General features: G+C 49.9%; 2 protein-coding genes across 13 annotated transcripts in view; one reads left to right on the forward strand and one right to left on the reverse strand.

The window, feature by feature from the left end:
* pphln1 (periphilin 1) overlaps window positions 1-23,536 on the forward strand; it is a 33,213-nt gene that overhangs the window by 5,398 nt on the left and 4,279 nt on the right. For 10 of the 12 annotated variants that reach the window (XR_007960577.1, XR_007960575.1, XR_007960576.1 and 7 more), the window contains exon 10: window positions 21,448-21,520. Coding sequence is in view for 9 of the 12 variants with exons in the window: in XM_052055964.1 (XP_051911924.1) it covers window positions 21,448-21,520 (73 nt within the window). In the remaining 3 variants the exon portion in view is untranslated. Of the gene's footprint in view, window positions 1-1,836; window positions 2,416-21,251; window positions 21,377-21,447; window positions 21,521-23,536 lie in introns of those variants that run through there. The other 2 variants (XM_052055967.1, XM_052055963.1) reach the window with 2 other exon arrangements.
* prickle1b (prickle homolog 1b) lies at window positions 2,794-10,898 on the reverse strand. The gene is made up of 8 exons (XM_052055958.1): window positions 10,869-10,898; window positions 8,584-8,772; window positions 8,324-8,437; window positions 7,559-7,696; window positions 5,632-5,835; window positions 5,365-5,551; window positions 4,298-5,278; window positions 2,794-4,215 (listed from the first exon to the last, which is right to left on the reverse strand). Exons 1-8 carry the CDS (start codon window positions 10,881-10,883, stop codon window positions 3,287-3,289), a joined length of 2,757 nt encoding a protein of 918 aa, XP_051911918.1. The 5' UTR covers window positions 10,884-10,898; the 3' UTR covers window positions 2,794-3,286.

Genomic DNA, 23,536 nt, shown 5'->3' on the forward strand with positions numbered 1-23,536 from the left:
GCTCATTTTGGGAATTCATTATCAGCGTGTGCGTGGTGCTCACCTTTTTACTTTTAAAAAGTAGACCGCTTTCCCAGACGTGGAGGTTAAAAAAAAAAACTAAAAAAGGGTGTAATGGGCCACGTTTGTTAATTCCAGCCCGGGGAAAGGGTTCGAGTCGAGCCACCATTTTAACATTTAGTAGTTCCCAAAAGTCTGAGTGAGTTGCTTCCTTGTGACGGATGGCCGTGTGCCAAAGAGGTTCGCAAAGTAGACGAACCGAGCTGCTGCAAAATAGGCAAGATATTGTAGCTGTCGTAGCCCCCCCTGCCCCCACTTATAAAACATTTTGATTCGTGGTTCGGTCGCTCACTTTTCGTGTTTGTTTGTTTGGCTTTCTGCATCCAACATGGCCTCGCCATCTTGAGGGGAGGGCCCCGTTGCTCCTGCAAAAGCGCAAAAGAACAGATCGGAAACTGACTTTTCTCTCATCACGCCAACATTGTGCCGGGCCGTGTGCCACTCTATGTGTGTGTGTGTGTGTGTGTGTGTTTACGGAGCTAGCTAAAATTGCTCCTCTGAAATTCAAACCTGAGCTGTTTCTCGTTGTCCGAGTTGACTTTGGCTGCGGTACAAACTAGCCGGTTCTCGTGAGCGACGGGCCTTGAAAGGCAATAAACTCGATGGCCTTTTACTCTTCGCATTCCAGGCTGTGGCACAAAGGCTATTTCATTTCGTTTGTTGAGGAATCTAAATATATTTGACAACTCGGCCAAAGTACAGGCATTTCGGGCTCTTTTGTTTGGGCTTCAAAGGTAGCAGCGCTTGACTGAGGCCCCCCCCATTTGGTTGCTTTTTTTTCCCCCCGCTTGCTGGCTGTCCCAAACCGGGCAGGCAGGCAGGCAGGCACAGGTTGACCGCTCACGTGCGCCTCCGCTCCGGTTTAACGGCCTGCCTGCAATCAGCATAGTTTTTGCAAAGGAGTTTGGGGTGTGGGGGTTCAACTTTGCTCGCCCCACCCAGAGTTAATCACGATTCTTTTCCTTCCTGTTTGGATAAGAGGGGAAGTCGTTTGGATGGGAGGGGAAGTCATTTATAATCCAGGAAGTATATTCCGAGCACATTGTTTCAGAGACGGTTACAATTTTTTATATTTCCTCTCGCTCCATTAAAGTGTTTTGTTCCACGTACTTGATTGGATATTTCCCGAGATGCGCTAATTCGGTCATTCACGTCACAGCGGGGCACCGACTCCCAATTAGTTGAAAATGACCAAAGGAAGCGAGTGTTTGTTTGGCATCGATACAATTTCCTGCAACGATTTGCGTCGTCTGGACCAATCGGCGGCTTTTGATTTGATTGAGGCGGCGCCAACGGACCGTAAACAACTCCAAGCGGCGGCTTTGTCGGAACGGACAAACGTGTTGTTTGATTAGAAGAGTAAAGAGCCACCGCGACATGCTGGATGTTGTCTTCCCTTCCCCAAGTCCTTGCTCCTTTCACTCCTCCTGAGCTGCAAGTCCTTTTTATTGCTTCGTCCCCTGCCATCGGGGATTTAAGCTGCCTTTATGGAACTTGAGAAGATGCGTAAACCCCACCCCCCCACCCCCCTACCCCCAGTTGACACCGGAATGTTCAACCAAGGACAATTAAAACGAATTGCGTTCACACCACAAGGACAGGACAGGGGGAAAGCTCCTTTTCTCAACTCAAGACAGCATCATTAATTCATCGTCAGCCTGATTTGTAAACAGTCATGTGATGGATGTACCACTGAAAACAAAGCTTTTTTTTCTTTTGTCGTTGTTGTTGTTTTTTTTTTTGGTTTTGTTTTTTTTATACCTTGTCCACTCTCAGGTGTACCGCCAGGACTGTGAAACCTTCGGTACGGTGGTGAAGATGCTGGTTGCTAAAGATCCCGATCTGGAGAAGCGGCTCCAAGTGCCACTCAGGGAGAACCTCGGGGAGATCCGCGAACGTTGTCTGGAGGACCTCAAACACTTCATCAACGAACTGGATGACGCAATCCGGCAGCCGGAAGTCCCCACTTGTGACTCGACCACCCCTTCCGCAAGCTTGAGTAGCCAAAAACTTTCAAAGTCTGGGAGCAATCACAGCTCGACTTTCTGACCAATGACTCTGACGTAACGTTGCAGGACTCAACGTCTGACCACGGCGGATAACTTGGATTGTGACTCACTGGACACATGTTGGATTTCTGGATTTCACACAATTTTCCAGCACGGGGGTGGAGGTTCATCAGTGTTAGTTTGGGAAAGAAAAAAAATCATTTCTACCTTTCTAGTGTTCTCTGTTCAAAGTTTGTTTAAAATCTACTGGTGCTGAGTCACCAAGGATACGGTTGTTGCATCGCTGACCTTTTCGGTGAGCAGAATGAAAACGTTTTCCAAATAAAAATACGTTGTTGTTTTTTGGGGTTTGCTTTTTGTATTTAAATTATTTATTGTGCTTTACACATACATGTACTCATTTGGTTTATAAGCCATTAAATAGAAACAAAAAAAAATCCTTTTTACATGTAAAAAGTCTGCAATTAAAGCAGGAAATTTGCCAGTGACCAAAAATCCACTTTTTTTTTTCTGCCGCTTTGCAAAAATATTTTATTACAAGCATCTTTACAATCTTCGGTATAATAACTGGTTATGACACAACAAGTGTAGTGAATATTTGGGCTCACTCGAGACATTACATAGTGCGCTAAATGTTTGAAATGGACATTTTTGAATGGCACTTAACTGGAGAACGCAGTTTATGAAACGGCACCGTCTTGGTTTCTTGTAAAACACTAACAGCTGGCAATTTTTCACTTTAATTCCACTTCCAAAGCATTCATTTAAACCACCATAAAATAAAATAAAAATATACCAGTATTAAAATCATATTTACAGTACTTTTTTTTTGCAACGTAACATTAAATAACTGTTTAGTCTCTTATTCTACTTTTATCATCTGCAGGTGTGTAGAATTTCCCTGTTGACTATACACATAGCTGCAAAGCATTGCCCCCCCCCCCCCCCCTTGAGAAAAAAAACAAACCAAATTTCACTCGAACTGTGCTGGGCCACTTTGCAGCCTGTGCGTTACATAAGAAATCCGTCAAATGAATTTACAGTTCATTTACAGTTTCCTTTGTCAACCAAGACTCGTTCCTTCCAAGTTCCATCAATCGTCGCCTAATTGCAACTCAGCATAAACCTCAAGTTCTTCAACTCCTGTACAAAACCTTTTGGGTTTAAAAAAAACAAAAATACTTTATGCGGGTCATAGTGTCAATGCAGACTGAGCTTTAGGAGATAATGCAGTTTTTGGAGCGGCGGCTCTTCCTGCGACCGGTCTTTGAGCCGTGACTTTGGGACGAAAGAGCAATAACCCTCGGGTAATCCTCGGCATAGTAGCGCCCGGCGGGTCGGGGCTGGGGGATCGGCTGGCCCAGGAAGTATCCCTCCTGCTCAGAGTCCGAAGATGATGAAGAGCAAGTGGAGCACCACTCGTCCTCATCTTTATAGTGAGCCATAAAATGCTCAATCCGACGGTCTCCCTGGGTTGGCCCCTGAATCAAATATTCAGACCGGCTTTGAGAGTACGCCAGTGGTTGACTTGGAGACCTTTGTCGGGTGCCGGCAAGATGATGTCGGTGATGTCGAAATGGTCTCTGCGCCTTTTCCGACGGCACCATGTTGAGGGCGATGTCTGAATGGGTTTTGCGGCTCCTGCGGTGCCTACCGTGGTGGGGATTCTGTCTGCTGCGCCCGTGGTGACTGGACGGACGGGTTCTTTCCCAGCCCGCCTCGTCGTGGGCATAAGCCCTCCGCTGCGGCCTCTCACTCATAGGGTGCTTTCGAATATTGACCTCAAAGCCATCGTTATATCCGTTGTCCACGGTGTCATCTGTGAACTTGACCATCTGAGGAGGCCTGGACTGTGACTTGGTCCTCCTCAGAGCTGGCGCGTGGACAAACGCAGAAGGCGGTGCTTCTGAATGGGGGTACAAAGACCGAAGTCCTCCCCTGGTCGCTAGGTCTCCCTCTTGTGCCGTCTCCTGGCCGCCTTTCACCAAGTTAAGGTTGAGAGAGGAGTTACTGTGGTGTAGGTGAGAAGAATTGTAGGTCCCCATGTTGCTCATTTTCTCACAGCCATCTCCCGCCAAAGGTTCCTGCGTTGCATGGAGGGTGTAGACCATAGGCCTATCTCTGCCATCGCCGTCAACGGATGCACCTAAGGAAGCAGGAAATGTATATTCCACACCTTTTTCTGGCCAATGAAGCATCATGGAACCAAACGAAATCATCCTCCTTACCTGTGATGTTTGACAACGCCAGCGAGTCCATGGAGTCTCCCACGCCCTGCCCCGCCTTCCTCAGCTCATCTGCAATACACTCCAGTGTATCTTGGTACCACTGCCTATTCTCTTGCCACAGGGAATGTTTACCTGCGCTGCACTGGTCCTGATCTTGGTCCAAGTCTAACTCTTGGATCTTTCTGGCACTGGCAGGCCCTGGGTGACTTCCATAGGCCGAATCTCCCAGCCCATCTTGAGACTGGGCCCAGTACATTTCGGGAAGATGCTTCTTGCTCATGAGGCCGGGACTCAGGCTAGTGGCTCTGGATTGATTGGAAGTTTGGCTCTGGGTTGGGCTGGTGGGGGTCGGCGAAGAGGCGGTGATTCCGAGGCTTTCCGGCTTTAGCCAAGGGTCGGAGACACTTATCAAATGGTTTCTGTCTTGACTGGGAGTGGACGATTTTAGGGATGGCTGCTGAATCTGGTGCAACATTCCTTGGTCCCCGAACTTGAGCAAGAGCTGAGTCATGTAGTCCTCGTGCTGGGCCCATTCCTCTGGGTCCTCTTCCGCCCCGGCATCCTGCTCTTCACGATCCCTCCAGTACCTTTCCTCATCCAGGCCCAGATGAGAAAGCTTCTTCCCAATGACATCGATCTCCCCGTCCACTTCGCCCCCGACCATCTTGTACTCGCTCACGGAGACGACGGTGGAGGGGTTTAAGACTTGGGACTGCCTCCACTGTTCGGCGGGCCTGCTGCTCTTCCCCGTGCGCACACTGCGGCGGGATTCGCGCGAGCGAGCAGACTGAAAGGCGGAGTCCGAAGAATCTGAGGCGTGGATGTCCTCTCCTTGGCTGCAGGCCTTGGAACAGTAGATGCGCCCTTGTTTCGGCAGGAAGGGACAGCCCAGCAAGGACGTCTTACACTGAGCGCAACAGAAGCACTCGTTCGTGGCATGCCAGTGTCCCCCTTCGTAGGTCATTTGAGCATGGTCCACTCCTATACGGCAGCAGTCGGAGCGAAAGACACATTTGTGAATTAAGGAGAGGAGCGTGGGGTTCGCACCCCACAAATGTTTGACTTACCAATATTTTCACCGCAAGCCTCGCAGTACTCTGCATACAGCGACTCGAAGCATCCACAGCAGTATGGCCGACCGTCTTTCATGATGTAGCGTTGCCCCCCTAACATCGTCCCGCACTCAAAGCAGGCAAAGTGCTTCATGTGCCAATGACGGCCTTCCGCCTCCGTGCACTCATCTGCGAAAATAATCTGAAGGAGAGAGAGGCACGCGAACCGTTAGTGCGACGAACCTCAACATAAGAGCGCCCGACTCCGTCGCCGCTACCGACCTCATCGCAAGAGGAGCATCTCGGTTTCATCATTTCCGCGTGGTGTCTCCCGCAGAGGATTTTGCCATTTTGGTAGAAATAGATCAAATCCACAAGCAGCTCCTGGCACGTAGCGCACACAAAGCATGCTGGGTGCCAGCAGGGGCTCAGTCCAGCCCTCGAAGCAAAGATTGCCATCTCGCCGCCGTTGATGCCACCTCCACACTGCCAAACGGATACAAATGAAGCATGAGACTCGGATTCTAGGCATCTTGTTAATGCGCCGGCTCTGCCGATAATCTACCGCTAACTATGTTGAAATCGTCGTGTAATACGTTTTTAATTAAAAAAAAATTTCAATAGACATGTTTATCCCTGTTAAGACTCAAAACCAGAAAAGCCAGTGATCTTATCCAATCAAAACAGACCCCCCCCAAAAAAAAAACTAAACGAATTTAACCTGCTAGCAAAACCTCAGATTGTGTTTCACGTCTTTCAGAGTCGCTGCCTGTTCCTTTTTCCATTCCGGATTAGCTGTTCTTGTATCTGATAACCGATTAAAGTCAGCGTTGTCTTTCACTTTGTCTCGCTTTACGATCAAAGCCATAAATGCGATAATGCGGGTGGGCCCCCGTGAGTTTGAACAGAGCTCCTCGCCGTCCTTGGTCTCGAGACGCCATAGCTCGTATGACTCCGCAGAGATCGTCGCGGCGTGTCCGAGTTGCCCCCATCGCAAGTCTTTATTTAACCCATGAGAGCGAGGGGACGCTAACGGACAGCGATAGCGTAGCCCGCGCAGCTGTTTCCTATTATTCTGAATGGACCGGCGGGGGGGCTTGGCTCATGTGTGTCCCTGAGAATGACGGAAACTGGAGCCTCCTAATTTGTCCGCGAGCATGTGTGCATTCATAGGTATGAAGTATCCGCAACCGCGGTTGTATGACGTGGCTGAGAATGTGAGTTATGTCCCCGTGAATATGTGACACGTTGGCATTTCCACTATGGATTAGCGCGCGTGTCAGCATGTGTTGCTAGCTAGCAACATACCATGTGTATGAAAGTAACATAGCTAGCATAGCCAAGCACAGAGGATGTGCTTTGCTCACTGGTGAAGGCTTTAATTTGTTGAATTCAAGTGGCCGTCGAAAGGTTTCCGTAAGTTTTAAGGAGCGTCTTGAGTGGTATGAGAACCGTCGGCTCATTGAAACAACAGATGCTTTTTGGCATTGTTGTGTTGCTTGAGATTTCACGGCCAAGGGCCAGAAGCATGCCCGCAGACTGTAGTTAAATCAAGCCGAGGTTTTCTGTTGTCGTGGCTTTTGTTTGTTTGTTTGTTTGTTTGTTTGGATGGCTGGCAGGATTTCACAAGAAGTACTCGGAGGTTTTAGCCACAGAACTTTTTGAGACGTGTCGCATTTTTGTTCAGTGTGAGTGAACGAGTCATGACCGTGAACCACTGTGACCTTTTGACTTTTACAGCAGTCAATATAAATATGCGAGTTAACCGACAAATTTTGGCTGGCTTATTTATGAATGTATTGTCGAGCCTTGCCTGCAGTGTCCTGCCTGACGTTCGAGTTTGGCAAAAATCAGTCAATTACAAACCGCATAGCTTGAGCGATTTCGGAAAAAACTGAATTTCAGTTTTGATGTAGAAACCTGCACTTGGGCTCACACTTTTGGGCAGGAAATTGTTCGACGCCCTCTAGGGGAACCGACTTCAACGCTCGGCTGGAGCCATGAGCTCTCCCGCCGCTTCCTCCAAATAATGAGTGGCGCGTTTATTAAAGAATTCCAAACCGTTGCGTCAGCCAATGAGACCAGCTTAAGATATAAATAGCGCAGCAGTTGGTTTTCGTCAGTCCAAACGGGCCTGATGGCTACGTGTGAGTTCTATGTGACCTCTCGGCGCGCGTGCGTGAGCTAACGGCAACCGTGCGCTACTTACATTCTCGCATCGTGTGTGTTGCAAAGCTCGAGGCAGGATCTTGGGCGTTCCCCTCCCGAGCGCTTCTCTCTTCCGCTGGGCGCTGAACATGTGAAGCTCCTTGTTCTCCTCTTCGGTTAGGGCCTGGCAATAACGAACCTAATGGAGACGGGGAGCAGTTTGTTAGCCGGCGGAAAAAAAAAAAAATCACTGTCTGGGAAAAGTGGGTTTATTTGAACTTCCTCCGCTCGGCTCTTTGGCCATGTTTGGAAACGGTGCAGATTCTCCGATAAAAGAGCACAGCTTGTCCTTACAACAGGCCGGGCGCACTTTCTCCCTCCCTAACCACAGTAACGCGAGGAATTCCTCCTCTTGAAACGTCAACAAACATTCTAAAAACCTTCCCCATCAAACGGCGTGTATGTCGACGAGACTTATTGTGTATCCGCCGGGTGTTTATCTAGAGAGCGCCTCAGCCGGCCCTCGCGTGGGTTGATAAAGCTCCCCGACGTAAACTCTTATCAGCGCAGATGTGAAGGGAGGGCACCGTAAAGCGCTTTGACGGACGAGGGGAATGCGGCCATTGTTGTTTGTGTTAGTTCAGGCTTTCCCTCGGCCGTTGCCGTTTTATTGCCGGCCGGATTGGCAACTTTCTCCGTCGCCGTGATCAGATGTTGCTTTGAAACTGAAGGACGCTTTCGGGTCTGATAAACTGTGCTAGAAACTTGGGGGTTCGGCGCTAGATGATTTTCATTGAGTTTGAATCGGCAGATCGATAAAACAAACCTCGTTGTCGTGAGGCGGCAGCTGGTAGAGGAGCTGTCTGATCCGGTGTTTCTCTCCGCAGCTGTTGACGTACGGCACTTTGTCCTCCGGCAGACAGGAAAAATACATCTGGACCTGCGGTTGAAGACCAACACAGAAACTTTGTAGGATCGATAAGCTATCATTTGGCGCGCCACGTTGCACTTGGATCAGGGCACAAATCGATCGAGAATTTTTTTTATTGTCGTTTACCAACAACCTTAACTTTGAGACTTTGCTACCTGTTCGGGTCTAAGTCCCGGTGGCACCCAGGCGTACTCCTCCAGCGCACAGCCGGAGTCGTCATCGGAGGTGGAGCTCCTCTGGAAGCTCACGGGCACCTTGGTCTTGTTCCCCCCGGGAAGTGGCTCCATATCCGGGCCTCGATGCGATGGACGCTCACTGCGCTCCGGGTTCATCAAGCGTGGCCGCTGTCGAGAGAAAAAAAAAATCGAGATATATATTCTAATAATATTATTTTTTTAAACTGTCATATATATTCTTTGGTCGTCACCCCATTCGTCTCGAGAGTCCTTTCATGCTTGACGGCAAATCAAAACATAGCACTTAAGAGAGCTCTCCAGATGATGTGTCATGGAAAACTGCAAGCCAGCTTTTCCATTAGCGCTAGAAAAAAGCCTTTCGTTCCAGCGCCGTGCCCTCCGTGTCTGAAACCGACGGCAGTTGAGGGCATTGTGATGCGCGAGAGTTTGGCTTTTTGTACACTTGCTTCCAATCTGCTCTCGGCGTGCTTGGACAACAGATGTCGCCAGCCAGTGATCATCTGTTGCCTTGCATGTTGCGTCAAAGCACAACGTATGTAAGCCGAGCATGGCCTGGATGACAAGTGCCGCTTTAAATACGCATCCGGCCGGTGGAGAAGGAAAAATTAATCTAGGGGGTGTGGGGGGGGGGAAAGCTTGACTGGGCTTTTCCAAAGAGCCTTTCGAGCACATTCAAGACTTGACGTGCTCGCCGTCTTCTGACTTTGACTGTTTGGGGGCGAAGCAGATGCTTGCCATTATCAGCCCAGAGCTAATGTAGGTGTGATGTTTTACATGCATGAGGGCGGCGCTATCTGGGCCGTTAAGGGTCTCGATGGCCTCTAACCGGCAAAACAATGGCGCGCCAGACGGGTCCAACTGTCGGACCGAGTGTCCTTGTCCGCAGGCCTCGTTTGGAATTTGCAACGCCGCTTGCGTCCATTGCAAACGTCGCTCAGCCTTCAGGCTTTGGCGCAAACGAGCATTAGCATTTTCTGTTATTAGCATACAGTTGCATCAAAGGAAAGCCCAGGGCCTCAAAACACAACATTAGCACGTCAAACACGCGGCGAAAGACCAAACCGAAGCTTCTCCTTGGGGGGGGGGGGGGGGGGGGGGGGGGGGGACAAAGGAGCATCTGATTCTCGCTTTGTTCTTCTTGGCCTAATCTGTCAAGTTTTATGGTCGGATAGATAATGATATCACGCTGGGAATTCCCTTTTTATTTTTTTTACCCCCCCCCCACCCACTCCACGCTGCGATCTCGCGTAACCTTGTTAGCTCCAGTCAGCAGCGCAATTCGATGAGCTAAGTCTTCATTTGATGGCACTCCATCATTCCCTCTTTTCATGTATTTAATGTCTGGCCAAAATACTCGAATTGAGCCCAGCGGCCATTTCTTAGAGGACGATTGCATCTTCCAGTGAGCCAGAACGTATTTTAAAATAAAATTAAAATTACTTTATTTGGACACCAAAACCCCTCGAGGTAGCCATTCCCACACCACTTTCCAACCTCCGGCATCCCAAAAACGTTGCAGATTCCTCGTCCAACCTACACGGTCAACTCATAATACCCCCTTGGCACTAACACAATGCTTGTCTTTGTCGAGGGGGGGTTGTGGGGGGCACAAATAGAAATCGCCACCCGGTCCTCCTCCTCCTGAAGGCAGGCGGCGTCAGCGGACGTGACACGGGGGGAGGTTTGCTGAGTGTGAGCGTGCTTTAAAAAAAAAACATTTTAGGAGTCACAACATCGGGGCCTGTGCAAACACGGGCCAGATGTAGTCGGCTAACGGTTAACTGCGCGCTCCTCCCCCCTGCTTGACTGACACTTTTAGAAGGTTCTCTCCTTCACCGCTGACGTTGGACCCCCGGGTCGGTCAAAAAGTGAGTGGAAACCGCCAGGCCTCAAACCGTCGTGACTACGACGAGGTGTCGCTGAGCGACATCTTTTGGCAACAGCGTTTTGTTTCCCTTCTCTCCATACATGAGGCTGCCTAGCGCAACGCACGTGATCAGAGATGTGTCGCGGAAGAGGACGCAATTGCCGATGGCAAAAAAAAACAAAAAAAAAACTAATGTTCCACGCCAGCGGTTGTGGAAAAACATTCAATAGTGGAGTTCAAAGGCCGAGATCTTTGCTCTTTTACTGCTGGAGTGTATTATTTCAGGGCCAAATGGCGAGGCACTTGGCACTCAAACCGAGACAAATCACGTCACGTAAGACTCCCCCGTTGAATTTGCGTCATGCTTGGTCCTTACCTCCAGGAAAAGCATCCTTCTTCCCCACCTGATGCCTTCGTCCTCTCAGCCCCACAGCGCTCACTCTACATAAGCGCACCGCCAAGGCCCATGCGTCTTGACTCTCTAATCAGTTCCAGATCTAGCTGGGTCTGGAAACCCCACCCACCCACTCCCTCCTCTCCCTTCAAATGTCTCCCAAAGTTAGGAGGCACCTCATTGAGGGAACCCGAAATCCTTGAGAAGACAAAGTCTCTCTCCGGAGTGTCTCAAGATCCCAAGTGTGCCGCGAGTGCATGTGCGGAGGCGGGTCTGACTCGCCGGCCCCTCCCTCGTTCCTCCCCTCGCCTGCAAATAGCCTGCCAATGCACTTCAATCAGTGACACCCCCCCCCCCCCCCCCCCCGACCCCTGACTTGACTGCAAAGGTTTCCTGAGTGTTTGATGACACGTCCAGAGATGACATAGAAACAGCAATCTTTGACAATAAAGTTGTATTCAATTCAATTTATTTAGAGCAGGACGGCCATTTCGCATCGTCCCGGGCGGGGCAGTATTTGTGATTTGGAATTCCAACAAATTAGCAGACACTTGGCGACTCCCTCGTCATGCTTTGCGGCAGCTCGCCGCTGACTTATTTGGACAAGGTTGCAACCATCTGTCATGGTAAAAGCCTGAAAAGAAAAGCAGGAGTCGTCTCAAAACGCTCCGGCTTGAAAAATGAGTGGACTCAATTGTCCGCCGGGACAAAGATGCCCCTTCTCCCCCCCCTCCCCGCCCTCGCCCTGACAACCAGGCTAAGTGACTTAACAGACGGGACGACGGGGCTGTTTGTCACATGCCAAATTAGCCGCTGCCGAGAAGTAACGACAGCAGTCGCTAACTCGCTAACGGCGAAGCGCTTTGGTGTTGCGGCTTTCTTTCCCGGCAACGCGTCGAGAAACTAACGCGAGTGCTCATAACGGACACCTCGCTCCTAATAGCGATTGCGCTCTCCTCCCGAGTGATCGATCCAAGTGTGCCCTGTGTGAAGAGCACCAATAATCCAAAGGGTGACGACGAGTTGGGCTAAAGCGCAACGGAGCGCGAGTGGCCTCGTCCCACACACAATAGGCGCACATCCGTCTTCCAAAGCGGGCCTTGGTCTTGTGGTCTTGTAGTTCTTTTGGGGACGCACACAATGGCAACATTGACCTTGCCGTCTCCTCCGCTTCCTCTTAAGAAGTGGCCAAACGGATTGCAACCGCGTATCTGTGGCCCCGCAGCCAATTAGGAGCCTCGGTGCTTTGCGGCCGTCTTTAGCCCAATTGTTAAGACGCGCGCTGAATGGATTCGAGTCTGGTTCAATTCACATGCCCGGCACTCACGAGCACAAAGTTAACGAATGGACGGTTTATGCGATGACCTCTGACCCCGAGCATTTCTGTGAAACTAGAATGCGGTTTTTGCGTCCCCTTGGATTCATTTTTATTATTTGGTGTCACCTTTTGGGGGTTTGGTTTTATTTTTTTGGCAGACTTTTGTTTAAAAAAAAAAATAGCCAAACGATAATACCGAAATAAATACATTTCAAATCAAGCCCCGAAACCTGATATCTAAAATGAATCGGCAGAGAGGAAAACAAAAGGACATTTTCACTCTAAAAGTCGTTCTCACCTGCGCTCAATAAGCGCCAGAGTGTTACATCCCCCCCGCCCCCCACGGAAGGACAACAGTAGTTCAATGAGCCCCTTAGAATGTAAATATCACAGGCGGCGGCCCCGCGCTGGCTCTGAACAGAAAATCGCGAGTGTGTCTCAACTTGTTGCGGTGTGATCAAAAGCAAGTGATAGAGGCCCCATCCCTCATTCTAGCGTAGCGCCAAGCACAAAGACAAAGCCCCCGCCCCCGTTCCAAAAAAAAAAAAAAGAAAGGATTTCCTGGTTTCTGAAAGTCAATGTGACCACCTTGAACCACTCACAACCTGAAAATACCTCTAAATCCAGAAACCCGAATCTTTTTTTTTACCTAGCGACAAGCCTCGACGTATAACTCACCCAAGGGAGGGGGGCACGTCTAAATCGGAACGCGCCTCGATTTATGTCGCAGTTTATCTTAGCAAAGTATAACCGCTGTATCTGTTTCGGATTTTAATAAGCCTTGACCCACCCCCCCACTCCCCAGGCCTTATTATGCGCAGCTGCGGTCCGTCCGGCAGACGTCTCAATTCGCAGCGCCTCACTTTCCGCCGCTTAGCCCAAAGCTCGTCCTCGCTAACGGCTCGGCGGACGTCTCGCCCGTTCGGTGTTAATATTCCTCGACACTCCTAAACTGTGGCTGATTTCGGCTCCTGGTCGTAAAAAAGCCATCGCTGAGATTTGCTAAGTGCCGCAGGGTGTTACTTAAACGCCGTTGGGACAATCGGGGAATTGGGGGAAGGGGGGGGGGGGCAGCCGTAAAAGTGCCGTAAAATGCAGGAAATTGTCAAGTGACTGGCAAGCGACCTTAAGGCGAGGTTGCGAAGTAGCGGCTTTAGTTACCGTCCCGTGTTCCACTTGAACCAATTAGCTGCGCGCGGATTCGGTTTCTTATGTCGAACCTTTGCCACGTCTTTGTTGTTTTTTTTTTTTCCTTCCCCCCCCCCTTCCTCTTAGATCAGTTCAAAGAAGGAAAAAAAAAATCCAAAATGACTTCTTCAGACCACACAGAAGCATCTCACCAGTCAACAACTTCCTGTATGCTTCTCCGTCAGTGAATCCTGGCCTCTAAATGATTTTTTTCTGTTTGTTTTGCAAAAATTAGTCTCCTTGAGACACAGAGAGAGAGAAGAAAAAACCAGTCAGGCAAGACCGTACCACAGCTGAACCTGCGAGGAAAATTCCTACAAGACGCGGCTTGAAGAATGTTGTTGACTCGCGTGGAGAATTCAATCACCGGATTGATTTACAGTCGCGTCGCGACCCGAGAGCCAAAATAAATGCTGTCAATCAGCGCCCCAGTCGCGCAGATGTTAAAAGGTCTGTTGAACAAATCATTTAACAACGTCAGGCGAGACGGCTCGTCGCGTGACGTTCGCCAACCTCCCTCCCCGTCCCGTATTTTGAAAATGGCGACGCCGCAGTACATTGAGGATGTCATGACGGGCATGCTAACATCAGTCAAGCGTCAATAAAAAAACAGTTTAAGAAAAGGAATAAAAAGGATTTTATTTTCTTGTACTTGTATACCCCCCCCCCCCCCTCTATCCTTAGATGGCCTCTCTGTTAATTTGGACCAAAGTGATTGTTCCGCCTAAAACCCTCCTCTGGGCTTACTCTCCCGTCTCGCACGGCCGTGGTCTTATAGCTCTCTAAACACACTGACGACTAATCTGCAACAGATGGATGAGGCCATGGCGAGAGGAAGCCACCCCAAATTATTGCAACCTATCCCAAAAAAAAAATATATATGTATGGCCGCATGTAAACAAGCCCTCACGTGTCGGGTTTCACGGTTGGCTGCTTGGGGATAATGAGCACCTTCGCCGGCAGCTTAGTGTCTGTGTTATTTATTATTATTTTTTTTTTAGGTCAGCAGTGTAAACACTTTTAAGTCCCTCATTAATGCGGAGGGCAATTTGAAAGCTCGCTTTCACAAAGGGCGGGGAAGGAACAAACTTCGAGCACCCGTAACCCAGACAACGGTCGCGATGGCCGTTTGTGTCGCTGCGGCCGGGCGCTCGGAAAGTCCCGGGCTTTAATCCGCCGGGCGTTGGCGGCGCGTCCCCTTCTCTTGAAGAATGGCGGCAATGGCGTAGAGCCGACGAGATCGGGAGGCGTGCTTGAAAGTAGTATTTCCATTTTCTTTTTTTTTTTTCCCTCTCTGAGAATTTGTTTCCCCGGGTGAGCAATTTCTGATTGGCTGCAGAAATAACACCAAAAAAAAAAATACTAAAATGAAATGACCCCGTGCTTTCTGAGATTTCTAGTCTCTTCCTGACTCCGAGTATCATCAGATTGGACGAAAGCATTTCCCCTGTGGATGATTTGAAAAGGATGGTCTGCGGCGGCCACCCGGGTTGGAAAAGATCTTATCTTGTTTATGCCTTTTGATATGTACTCATCTTTTTGGGGCGGGGGAGGGACATGTTTGAAAAAAAAAAAAAACTCGGAAAATACAACGGAACCAAAATAGAAGACAGATGAGCGTAGCGTAGCGCGCATGATCCCAATGTCGTATCTTCTCCGGGGTTTGTCGCATTTCGGAGTCCAAAGCATCGCACGATACGCCGTTTCGATTGCCGTTGATCACGCGTTTTTGCTAACCGTAAATACTGCGAAATGTCACCCTCGCGCCGGCGACGCCGCGGCTTGTTTTGACTCGGCAGCGACCCGAAAACCCCCCCCCTGCAAAAGCCGACATTTGTCTTTCCCGTGTCGCTGGGTGGTCACATAATTACGGTCTTGCTGCTCCGACATTTTCAATGAGATGCTATCTATACTATTAGACTAACGAGCCTTTTAATTATCATCTAATAATCATCACCGTTTCATGTCTGCCTGGTTGGAGACTGTCTGGGAAGCTTTCTGAGCATGTGTGTGTGTGTGTGTGTGTGTGTGTACGAGGGCTTTAATCATCATCAAATAGAGCTGTGTGTACAGGTAATTAAGTTGGTGCCGAAGCGACTCTCAGTCGCAGCTGGGGAGTCTTCGCTCTGCCGTCTCCCGATTCGTGTCGGCCATTTTTCTTCAACGTCTGGCCGACTTGCGTTCCCCCGCAAACTGACCATAATACTCGCCTTGTGCAGCCAGTGCGGCCTGCAGGCTTCGGTGTGTAACCACGAGAGCTAAAAAAAAAAAAAAAAAGTTGACAAACCCCTCCAACCCCCCCGGTATGCTAACACCTTTGAATTTGTGCGCATTTCCAGAGTTGGATGACTGAAAAAGCAAAACGATTGCAACGTTTTAGGACCTTTGCTTTGTTGGATGCATCTCTGCCTGTACAGACTTGAGATACTAAGCCAGACTTTGGGCAAACGGCGAACAAAACTAAACACTTTGTGGCTTGAAAACGACTTTGTGGCTTCGCCTTTTAGCCCAGTAGCTTAATAACGCTCAAGCTAAATAGCATCTGTGTTGTAGTGCTGCAACTCTTGCGTCAGTGGTCCTCAAACACCGGTACCATTAAAAAAAGGATATTAGCCCGTATTAGTGCTGCACTGATGAGCTGAGAGGAGTTGAGACGTGAACAGCAAATCCTTCCGTCTTGTCTTATTTCATTACCTTCTTATTTCTGCAAAGTACAATATGGGGGGTGGTCTTGATCCTCGTTAAAACTCCAACAAATGGCCCAACTTCATGGCGTGTACATTTCAATGGGGAAAAGATGACGTCAGAGCGCCACTTCAATATTTTCTGTCGACGCGCTTCTGTTTCTCATTATCGACTGTTCGGTTTCGACCGGAGGGATCGCTTCTTGGCAAGCGCGTGGCCGTGTTTTCGAATGCTCGCAATGATTTACGCAACCCCCCCCCACCCCGCGCGCGCTCGCTTTCATTCCACCGCGCGGCCGCACAAATACGCCAGTGTGTGCTCGCGTTGAGACTGACAGACGCGCGCATAGTCGGGACAGTGTTGCGTGTGTACGTGGAGGTCACACACACACACACACACACACCCACGCGTAAATAGACACATATAGCTCACATTGGTGTTTGTGTTTCTGATTAGCTCAATTTGTTTGATCTAATTCCAGTCTGCGCTGTGTGCATGGAAACATCGGAGGGCTTCATCCCGTTAAAAAAAGCGAGTCAGCCAGCTGCAAAGACACCCGAAAAGTAGTTTCTGATACTCTGTGCTATTAAAAACGCCGTCGGCTCAAGCAGTCAAGCCACGAGTCCTCTAAAATGTGCATTTGCAAAATCTCATTTGTGCTTCTGCGTTCCAAATTAAGCTCTGGCTTATAGTCTTACTTTTGTAGTTGAGTGTAATGTGGGTTTTGTTCTCCCCCCCCCCCCCCTCCCCCTTGCCCAGGACAGTGTCCAACAATACCAAAACAATCTCTCGGGCTGGATTTCCTGTTTGGCACTTGAACAACGGCCCAGTAAAGAGAATCTGGGTTGCATATGACAAAACAAAGAACAGTGAAGGATGAGGCCACTTATTGTGGACAGACGAGCGTGAGAAAAACTCGCATCTGACGGGAGTCTGGGCCATATGCTCTCTGCGCTCGACATCATCAACCAAATCCCCAAATCCGTGGCGGAGCAACGGGACGTTTTGGCCCCCAAATTCAAAATTAGGATAGTTACGATGCGTCTCATTTTTTGAAATTGCAAAACGTTTGAGGAGTTGTAATGAGCCAAACGGCCAGCAGGGGGGATCAATGCTTCACCTGTTTGCCAACTGTTTACACTTTGGCGGAGGAGAATGTAGTTTTTTGTAGCGCTACCTACTGCTTCGGCGGCTTTTTTTTTTTTTAAAGTACTTGCTATGCATGCATGCTAGGCTTCACTAGCCTCCTGCATCCAAAATGGCTGACCAATTAACCGCAGCTTAACTCCCAACTGGATCCAAACACCCTGCGCGTAGACACAATCTCGCCGGCAGCGCTCATGCGCCACACACAGACGAGGAAACACACACAGATACATACTCATTAACAAAGGCTTAGCATTGCTTAGTATCTCCCCCCCCCCCCGCCCCCCCCAACAAAGAGCGGCCCCCCCACGGAGAAGGGGAAACACACCTCACTCGTCACCTGATCCTCACCCTTGACTGCCCTGATCCTGAATCGGCAATGAAAACCCTGCCTGGGGTATCAGGCGGGGTAGGCAGATTACTCCCCCCCGCCCCCCCCCCCCACACTCCCCACAACCTTCCGCACTATCTGCTCTGTCCCAAATGGATGGATGCATCAAGTGGAATTGGCGGCTCAAAATAAACGCGCCCACTGGGCCGCTTGTTTTCCATAACTGCCACTAGAGGCCGCAAGTGGCTTCAGCACAAGTTCTGGTGTAACCACCAGAACCCCCCCCCCCCCCCCGCCTCCCCGCCCCCGCTCCTCACTCGCACTCCGTTGATGACAACTCTCAGAAAGGAGCACAGCAACATGACATGTTTAATGGGCCATTGCGACACGATTCCTCATGACAATACCGGCGGGTTTTTCTTTCTGTGTGTGTGCGCGTGTACGTGCCACTTGACTTTGTTCTGCGGTTTGTCCACAGTGACACGTTTACGGCCGGTCGGAGAGGGTACGGAGAGTGCGCTCGTAAAAGGGGGGCTGACAAGGGGGGGGGGGGGGAGAGCCAGTGGGACCACCTGAGTGACACGCAACAGCTGAGTCCACACATCTGGAAAGCAAAACTCTGCCCCGCTCACTGCGTCTTTCGCCCTTTTAAAAATGCCACACGCTCAGCTGAAATTTCACTCCCCCCCCGCCCCCCCTCTCTCCCAACCACTTTTTCTCATTCCCTTCATCGGAATAATTTCAAGCCCCATAAGCTGACCTTCGGCCGGCGCGCGGTTATTTCAGAAAGTCATCAGCGCAATTCCGACACGTACCAGATCGTGTGCAAGTCATAACGACATGCCGAAAACTCACCCGAGAAGCGACGGGGACGGGCGGGGGGCGGTCAAAGAATATTCCCTCGCGAAGGCAATTCACTGCGGGGGCATCCGCGCACGAGCCGCTAAAGCCAACTGCCGGGCCTCCTGCCGCCTCATCCCTTGAGTGGAGTCCAAGAGCGAATGGCCAGGAGGGAGCGGTTTGCGCAGCTCTGGCACCGGCGGGGAGAGTCGAGGAACCATATTAGCAGTTCTGGATGTCTATTGGCTTACCAAAAAAAAAAATAAAAACTCTCCTTCCTCCCTCCCTCCCTCCTCCTGCTTCATGCAGCCTGACTCGGGACAGACATGCTGCCTTGTGTATTCCGTCCCAATAACCAACAGATTTCGTGATCTTTTGCCCTCGTCATCATAATAGTCGTGTCCTCTATGTTAGATGTTCAAAGTAGAGAAAAATGTGATAATATTCTCGCTTGACAGCTTGTTGTAATAATTTTGAACGGGTTTGAATATCTCATATCAGAACCGCACCAAACCGTGACCTGTGTGTATAAAATTCAATGCCAAGGGCGTTTTTTCACGTTTTTTTTTAGAGTACAGGTCTTAAATCCCAGGCGCATCTTTATCCATTGTTGACAGCTTTTCACATGGTAGGATAAAGACGGGTCTGAAAAATAGCCGCCGCCAATGAGTTTTAACTGCGACAGAGGACAAGAAAGGGGTGTAAAAAAACAAAACAATTTGGAGCGGAAAATGTCCTTGAATCGTCTTGTTAAGTGCGATGTTGTATTTATGTATTTGGCCCCCGCTGAGCACGGCCGCCATCTTTGTACGCCGTGGCATGCCCGCAGCGCCGCCAAATAGTCCGCTTTTGGTGTGATTTACGACTTTATTGTCGGCTTCGTCCGTTTGCGGTGCCGCCGCTGAGCGCCCGCGCTATTCAACGTCTCACGCTGAGATGGGCGAGCCTTTACACGACGGGGAAACTCGATCGGCTATTGTGTGGGCGTTTTCCCCCTCAATTGGGCCCGTCGCAGGAAAGAGCGCACCCCAGCGCCTCTTTTGTGCGTCCACACAGAAAACTGTAACATTAAGCCTATTTACGGCAGACAGTGAGGGAAGGGGATAGAAAAGGTAAGCCCCCGTAGGCCTACGCATGCAGCCGAAGAGGAAGTGAGGATCAGTGCAGCATGTGTGTGTGTGTGGGGGGGGGATTAAATCCTGCAAGTGAAAACAAGGCCCGGTTCGAAGCGGGCTCACCGCACTCCCCCCGCGCGCATCCCATGCCACTTTTTTTTTCTATTGACTTTGCCGAGGTCCGCTTTGAAAACAAGCCGCATTGATGTGGGCCCGGCGCGCTTTGCGATGGCAGCTCGGACGTCACCAACAGTTGAAAGCTTATCTTTCCGATCAGCCGGTAGCAGGGAGACGACGATGCCGGCGATCTGATCTTTCGGCCGCGCCAGGCTCAGCTGTCACGCCGCGGCACGATTAGTCAGCATCAGGCTGTCGTCATTCGTCATCACGGATGGGGGACGTGTGAACTCTCGACGGTCGGCGCTTTATTTTTTTTTTTTCCTGTCAGCCGGTCAAAAAATGCGAGTCCACATTTACATTGAATTGTTTTCTTTTTTTAAACAAGACCATCATAACGGAGGCGCTCTTGTTTTGACAATATTGGCCTCTGTACATGAAACATTTGCAAGCTCTTTATTTTGTCAACAAAGATAAATGTAGCGTCGTGTCTTTTGGAGTCTGAAAGGTCACACGGGTCGCTATTAAAGAGCAGAGCACAAAGTCAACAAAGAGCACGACAGGCTTGTTTGCTAGAATTTATTTTTATTCTTATTTTTTTAACCAGTAAGACCCAAAATTGAACACTTTTGCATTTTTTGCCAGCGCCCTTACGTTTTGCTAGCTGCTAAATCAGTTAGCGCGCCTTTTATAGGAAGACATTAGTTTCCGTTTCTGGCCTTGACCCCCCTCGGGCTCGGCTCTCCGCCTCTTTCTTTCCCCGTGACCCCCAATAACCCGGCTTCAAACTCCCTCACCCCTTCGGTGAGAACCAAGTAAGTGGCTCCAGACGTGGCCCCCGGGAGAACTTGTCAATCATACTGTAGGGATCACGTGGGTCCGGCAGATAAGCGTGCGCGCGCTAATAGCATCGGAATCATCCCCTGACTAAGCGCAGACTTCAACAGTCGACCTTTCTTTGTCAAAGGAGCGTTTGGAAACGTGGAAAAAGTGCTGCGATCCACCCCCTGCTTACTTGCCGTCACTCGTCATGTCTACTTCCCATGTCATCACCGGGCTAGCCACAGGGAGCAGAGGAGTGCAAGTAAAAGGAAGTTGGGGGGGGGGGGGGTCTGCATTGGGGTGGCACCCTGTTATCGCGGGGCTGTCGTCAGACATGGTGACAGATTTGGTTGCGCAAAGCGTACGTCCGGTGTTCCAAGTCAAGTGTTTTAGCAGGCTAATGTTGCTTAGCCACAAAGCTAACCTCGCCGGCTAATGGCTTCAAACCCAGGAAAATAAATAATAAGGATTTTTTTTGTGTGGAAATACACTGTCTTGAGAAATGAGAACCATTTTTGAAGATCATTCTTTCCGATGCAGATAATTTACCCATTCGTTAAACCGCCGAAGGATTTACTCTGTATAGTATCGGTGGCTGGTATCGGCTGCCCCCAACACTACTCGATACCATGTTCCCATACTCGCCCATCCCTTGCTTAAGATATTAAATTACATTGGGCTTTTATATGATCCTTTTTCGGAGGTTAGCGGGGGGGTAACAAATTTTCATAGCATTTTTTACTTGAAGCTTTGTCTGGAAATCTACTTATTCAAGTCAGAAAAAAAATTCCTGTCCTTTGCAGTCAAGTGCGACGGAAAGCGAAAATTTGAGCCAACGGACGGCAGCGCCTCCGTTCCCCGTCCGTGCTCAACACGAGTCGCTCCGCAGAGAAACGCGTAACGCGGAGTGACAAGCGCACCTCCAAGGGTCAGATGCCGCCCCGACACGAGAGAAGCTTAGCCGACTAATTCAACTAATTCGGGTATTTTTTTTTGCAGTGGGAAAAGCGCCGGGCGAATGGAGTGCGGCGGAGCCCTTCCTCATTTTTGGAATTCTTGCCACCTCTGAGAGGTAATTGTTGAATGAGGTAAATCAACAGTCGGTGTTCCACCCCCCCCCCCCCCCCCCCCGGGAGGCACATGTGAACACAGCTTCCTGACGCCTCTGTGTGTGTGTGTGTGTGTGTGTGTGAGAGACACAGAGCGAGTTAAACGTTAATCCCGTCAAGTAGACATGGCATTTCCTCGCCGAGGGGACGCACGCACTCCTGGTGACAAGTCCCAAACAGTCTAATGAGGGCGGAGGACACACATCGCATCCGGTGAACCTCCCTCCAGTACCTAAGCCCCCCCCCCCCCCCCCCAATCGTTGGCATACCTGAGCACTTTGCCAGCCGCTCTAAGCGGACTCGGGGAAATGTTGACCATAAAAGGCAAGGCTGGTGTTGCGTCGTCGTCCCGGCGCCGTTAAAAAGAAACTTGTAGTATCAATCGTGGACAACTCTTTCGAATTGCCTCTGCCATGCCAGGGAAGGCCTACCTGAACATCTGAACTTTCTTTGCCGTTGCACTACTCGCCAGAATGTTCTGCCGTCCATTTAACCAATCTGGATGTCAGCTTTTCCAATGTGGTTAGTGAAAGTTAAAAAAAATAAAAAATTAATCCCCACGCAAAGTGACGATACTTGAAAAATTGACTTGTGTACAGCCATGAAGTATTTGTACTTTATTTCCCATCATTGTGGATATGAAGCACAAACACAGTTGGTACTCCGCTTAAGTTGGATGTCAACGCCACTGAATCTCTTTTTAAAAAAAAAAAAAAACAAACTGTAGCATGAAGCAATTACATTGCCATCTGCAGTGGAAAACTCGCCTGTGTGTGTGTGTGCGTGTGCGCGTGTGTAGGGGAGTTTCACCCTCGGGGCTGCACCGTAAGACGGTGAAATCCCAAACGCGGGAGCACTTTAATTTGCCGGTGCGCATGACGGTCTCGTAACTTAAGCCACGCGTCTCGTATTTCCGTCAAGCTGGTGCGGTTGGAATTCGGGGGTAGAACCTGGTCTCGGTTTTTTATTTTGAATGACCCGCCGAGTGTGAACCGAGCACTCGTCGTAGCCCCTCCCCTTTTCCCAGCTGTCCATCTTCGAGCGACGACCTCACTCTTAAAGTTAATACTCAACCGCTAGTGTATGTGCTTCCGTCTAATCTTTAAACCTCTACCCGCCTGAAGTTTCGCGTCAGACACGAGTGGCCGGCCGGGATGAAGGGCATCTCGCTATGTTCCCGTTAGCCGTGAGTCATCGCGAAGGCCTCACCAGGGTGCCGCTTTGGCATCGTCCCGTCGCCGCGGTTACCAACTCTTGCCGACTCGCTGGTGAATGTTGCGCTGTTAAAAGACCGCGAGTCATTCCAAAGAGGAAAATGCCACCCTAGTGACAAGCCGTCGTATCCGTAGATGGACAATATTTGTGGATTTGGGGGGGGGGCCTACAGCCAAGAGGGCGACGCAGGGCGACCTTCGTATCAGACTTGACGCAAGGTCACATGCGCGTATGGAAAATGCATCTTAGCGAGCGAAGCCAAAATTATTTTTTTTTGCATCAGTCTCAATGACAACGTTGTGCGACGGAGCAGGCGGGCCCGGAAAAGAAAAACCAAGAGTGATTTCTTTTGGATGACCTCGAAACACAACAGGGGGATGCCTGTGTGCAAATTGAATTTGAAGCGCAACTTGAAAAGAAAACGGAACAGGTCGTCCGTTAGCTTGATGGATGAGGAGACCCCAATCGACGGGCGGCCATGCGTCATGTCCAATGATGTCGCCGTCGTACATCTGCAGCTTTTAAAGTCCCCTTCCAGCGTTGCTAATCGCATTAGGGGCCTTCCAAATTTAGTTTATAACTTGGGGGGTGCGGTGGGGGGGCTCCTCCTTTTTTGATGTATAAATAATTTGGTCATTCACTTTCAGTTAAAACGACACCGCCGGGGGGACATTTTTTTTTTCCCCCCCAAGTTACAGCCATCGGCGTTGAATATAAAGACACTATTCATCGACTTGCTGGCCCCGCTACCGTTGGCTTTAGGC

This window comes from Hippocampus zosterae, chromosome 21 (assembly GCF_025434085.1).
Source record: "Hippocampus zosterae strain Florida chromosome 21, ASM2543408v3, whole genome shotgun sequence".
In the NCBI taxonomy this organism is placed as follows: Eukaryota; Metazoa; Chordata; class Actinopteri; order Syngnathiformes; family Syngnathidae; genus Hippocampus; species Hippocampus zosterae.

Excerpts from the sequence above, each read along its gene's own strand:
- prickle1b (XM_052055958.1), bottom strand. Across the intron at positions 8,438-8,583 it reads CGGGACTTAGACCCGAACAG|GTCCAGATGTATTTTTCCTG; the intron begins GTAGCAAAGTCT and ends CTTCAACCGCAG. Across the intron at positions 5,552-5,631 it reads GATGCTCCTCTTGCGATGAG|ATTATTTTCGCAGATGAGTG; the intron begins GTCGGTAGCGGC and ends TCTCTCCTTCAG.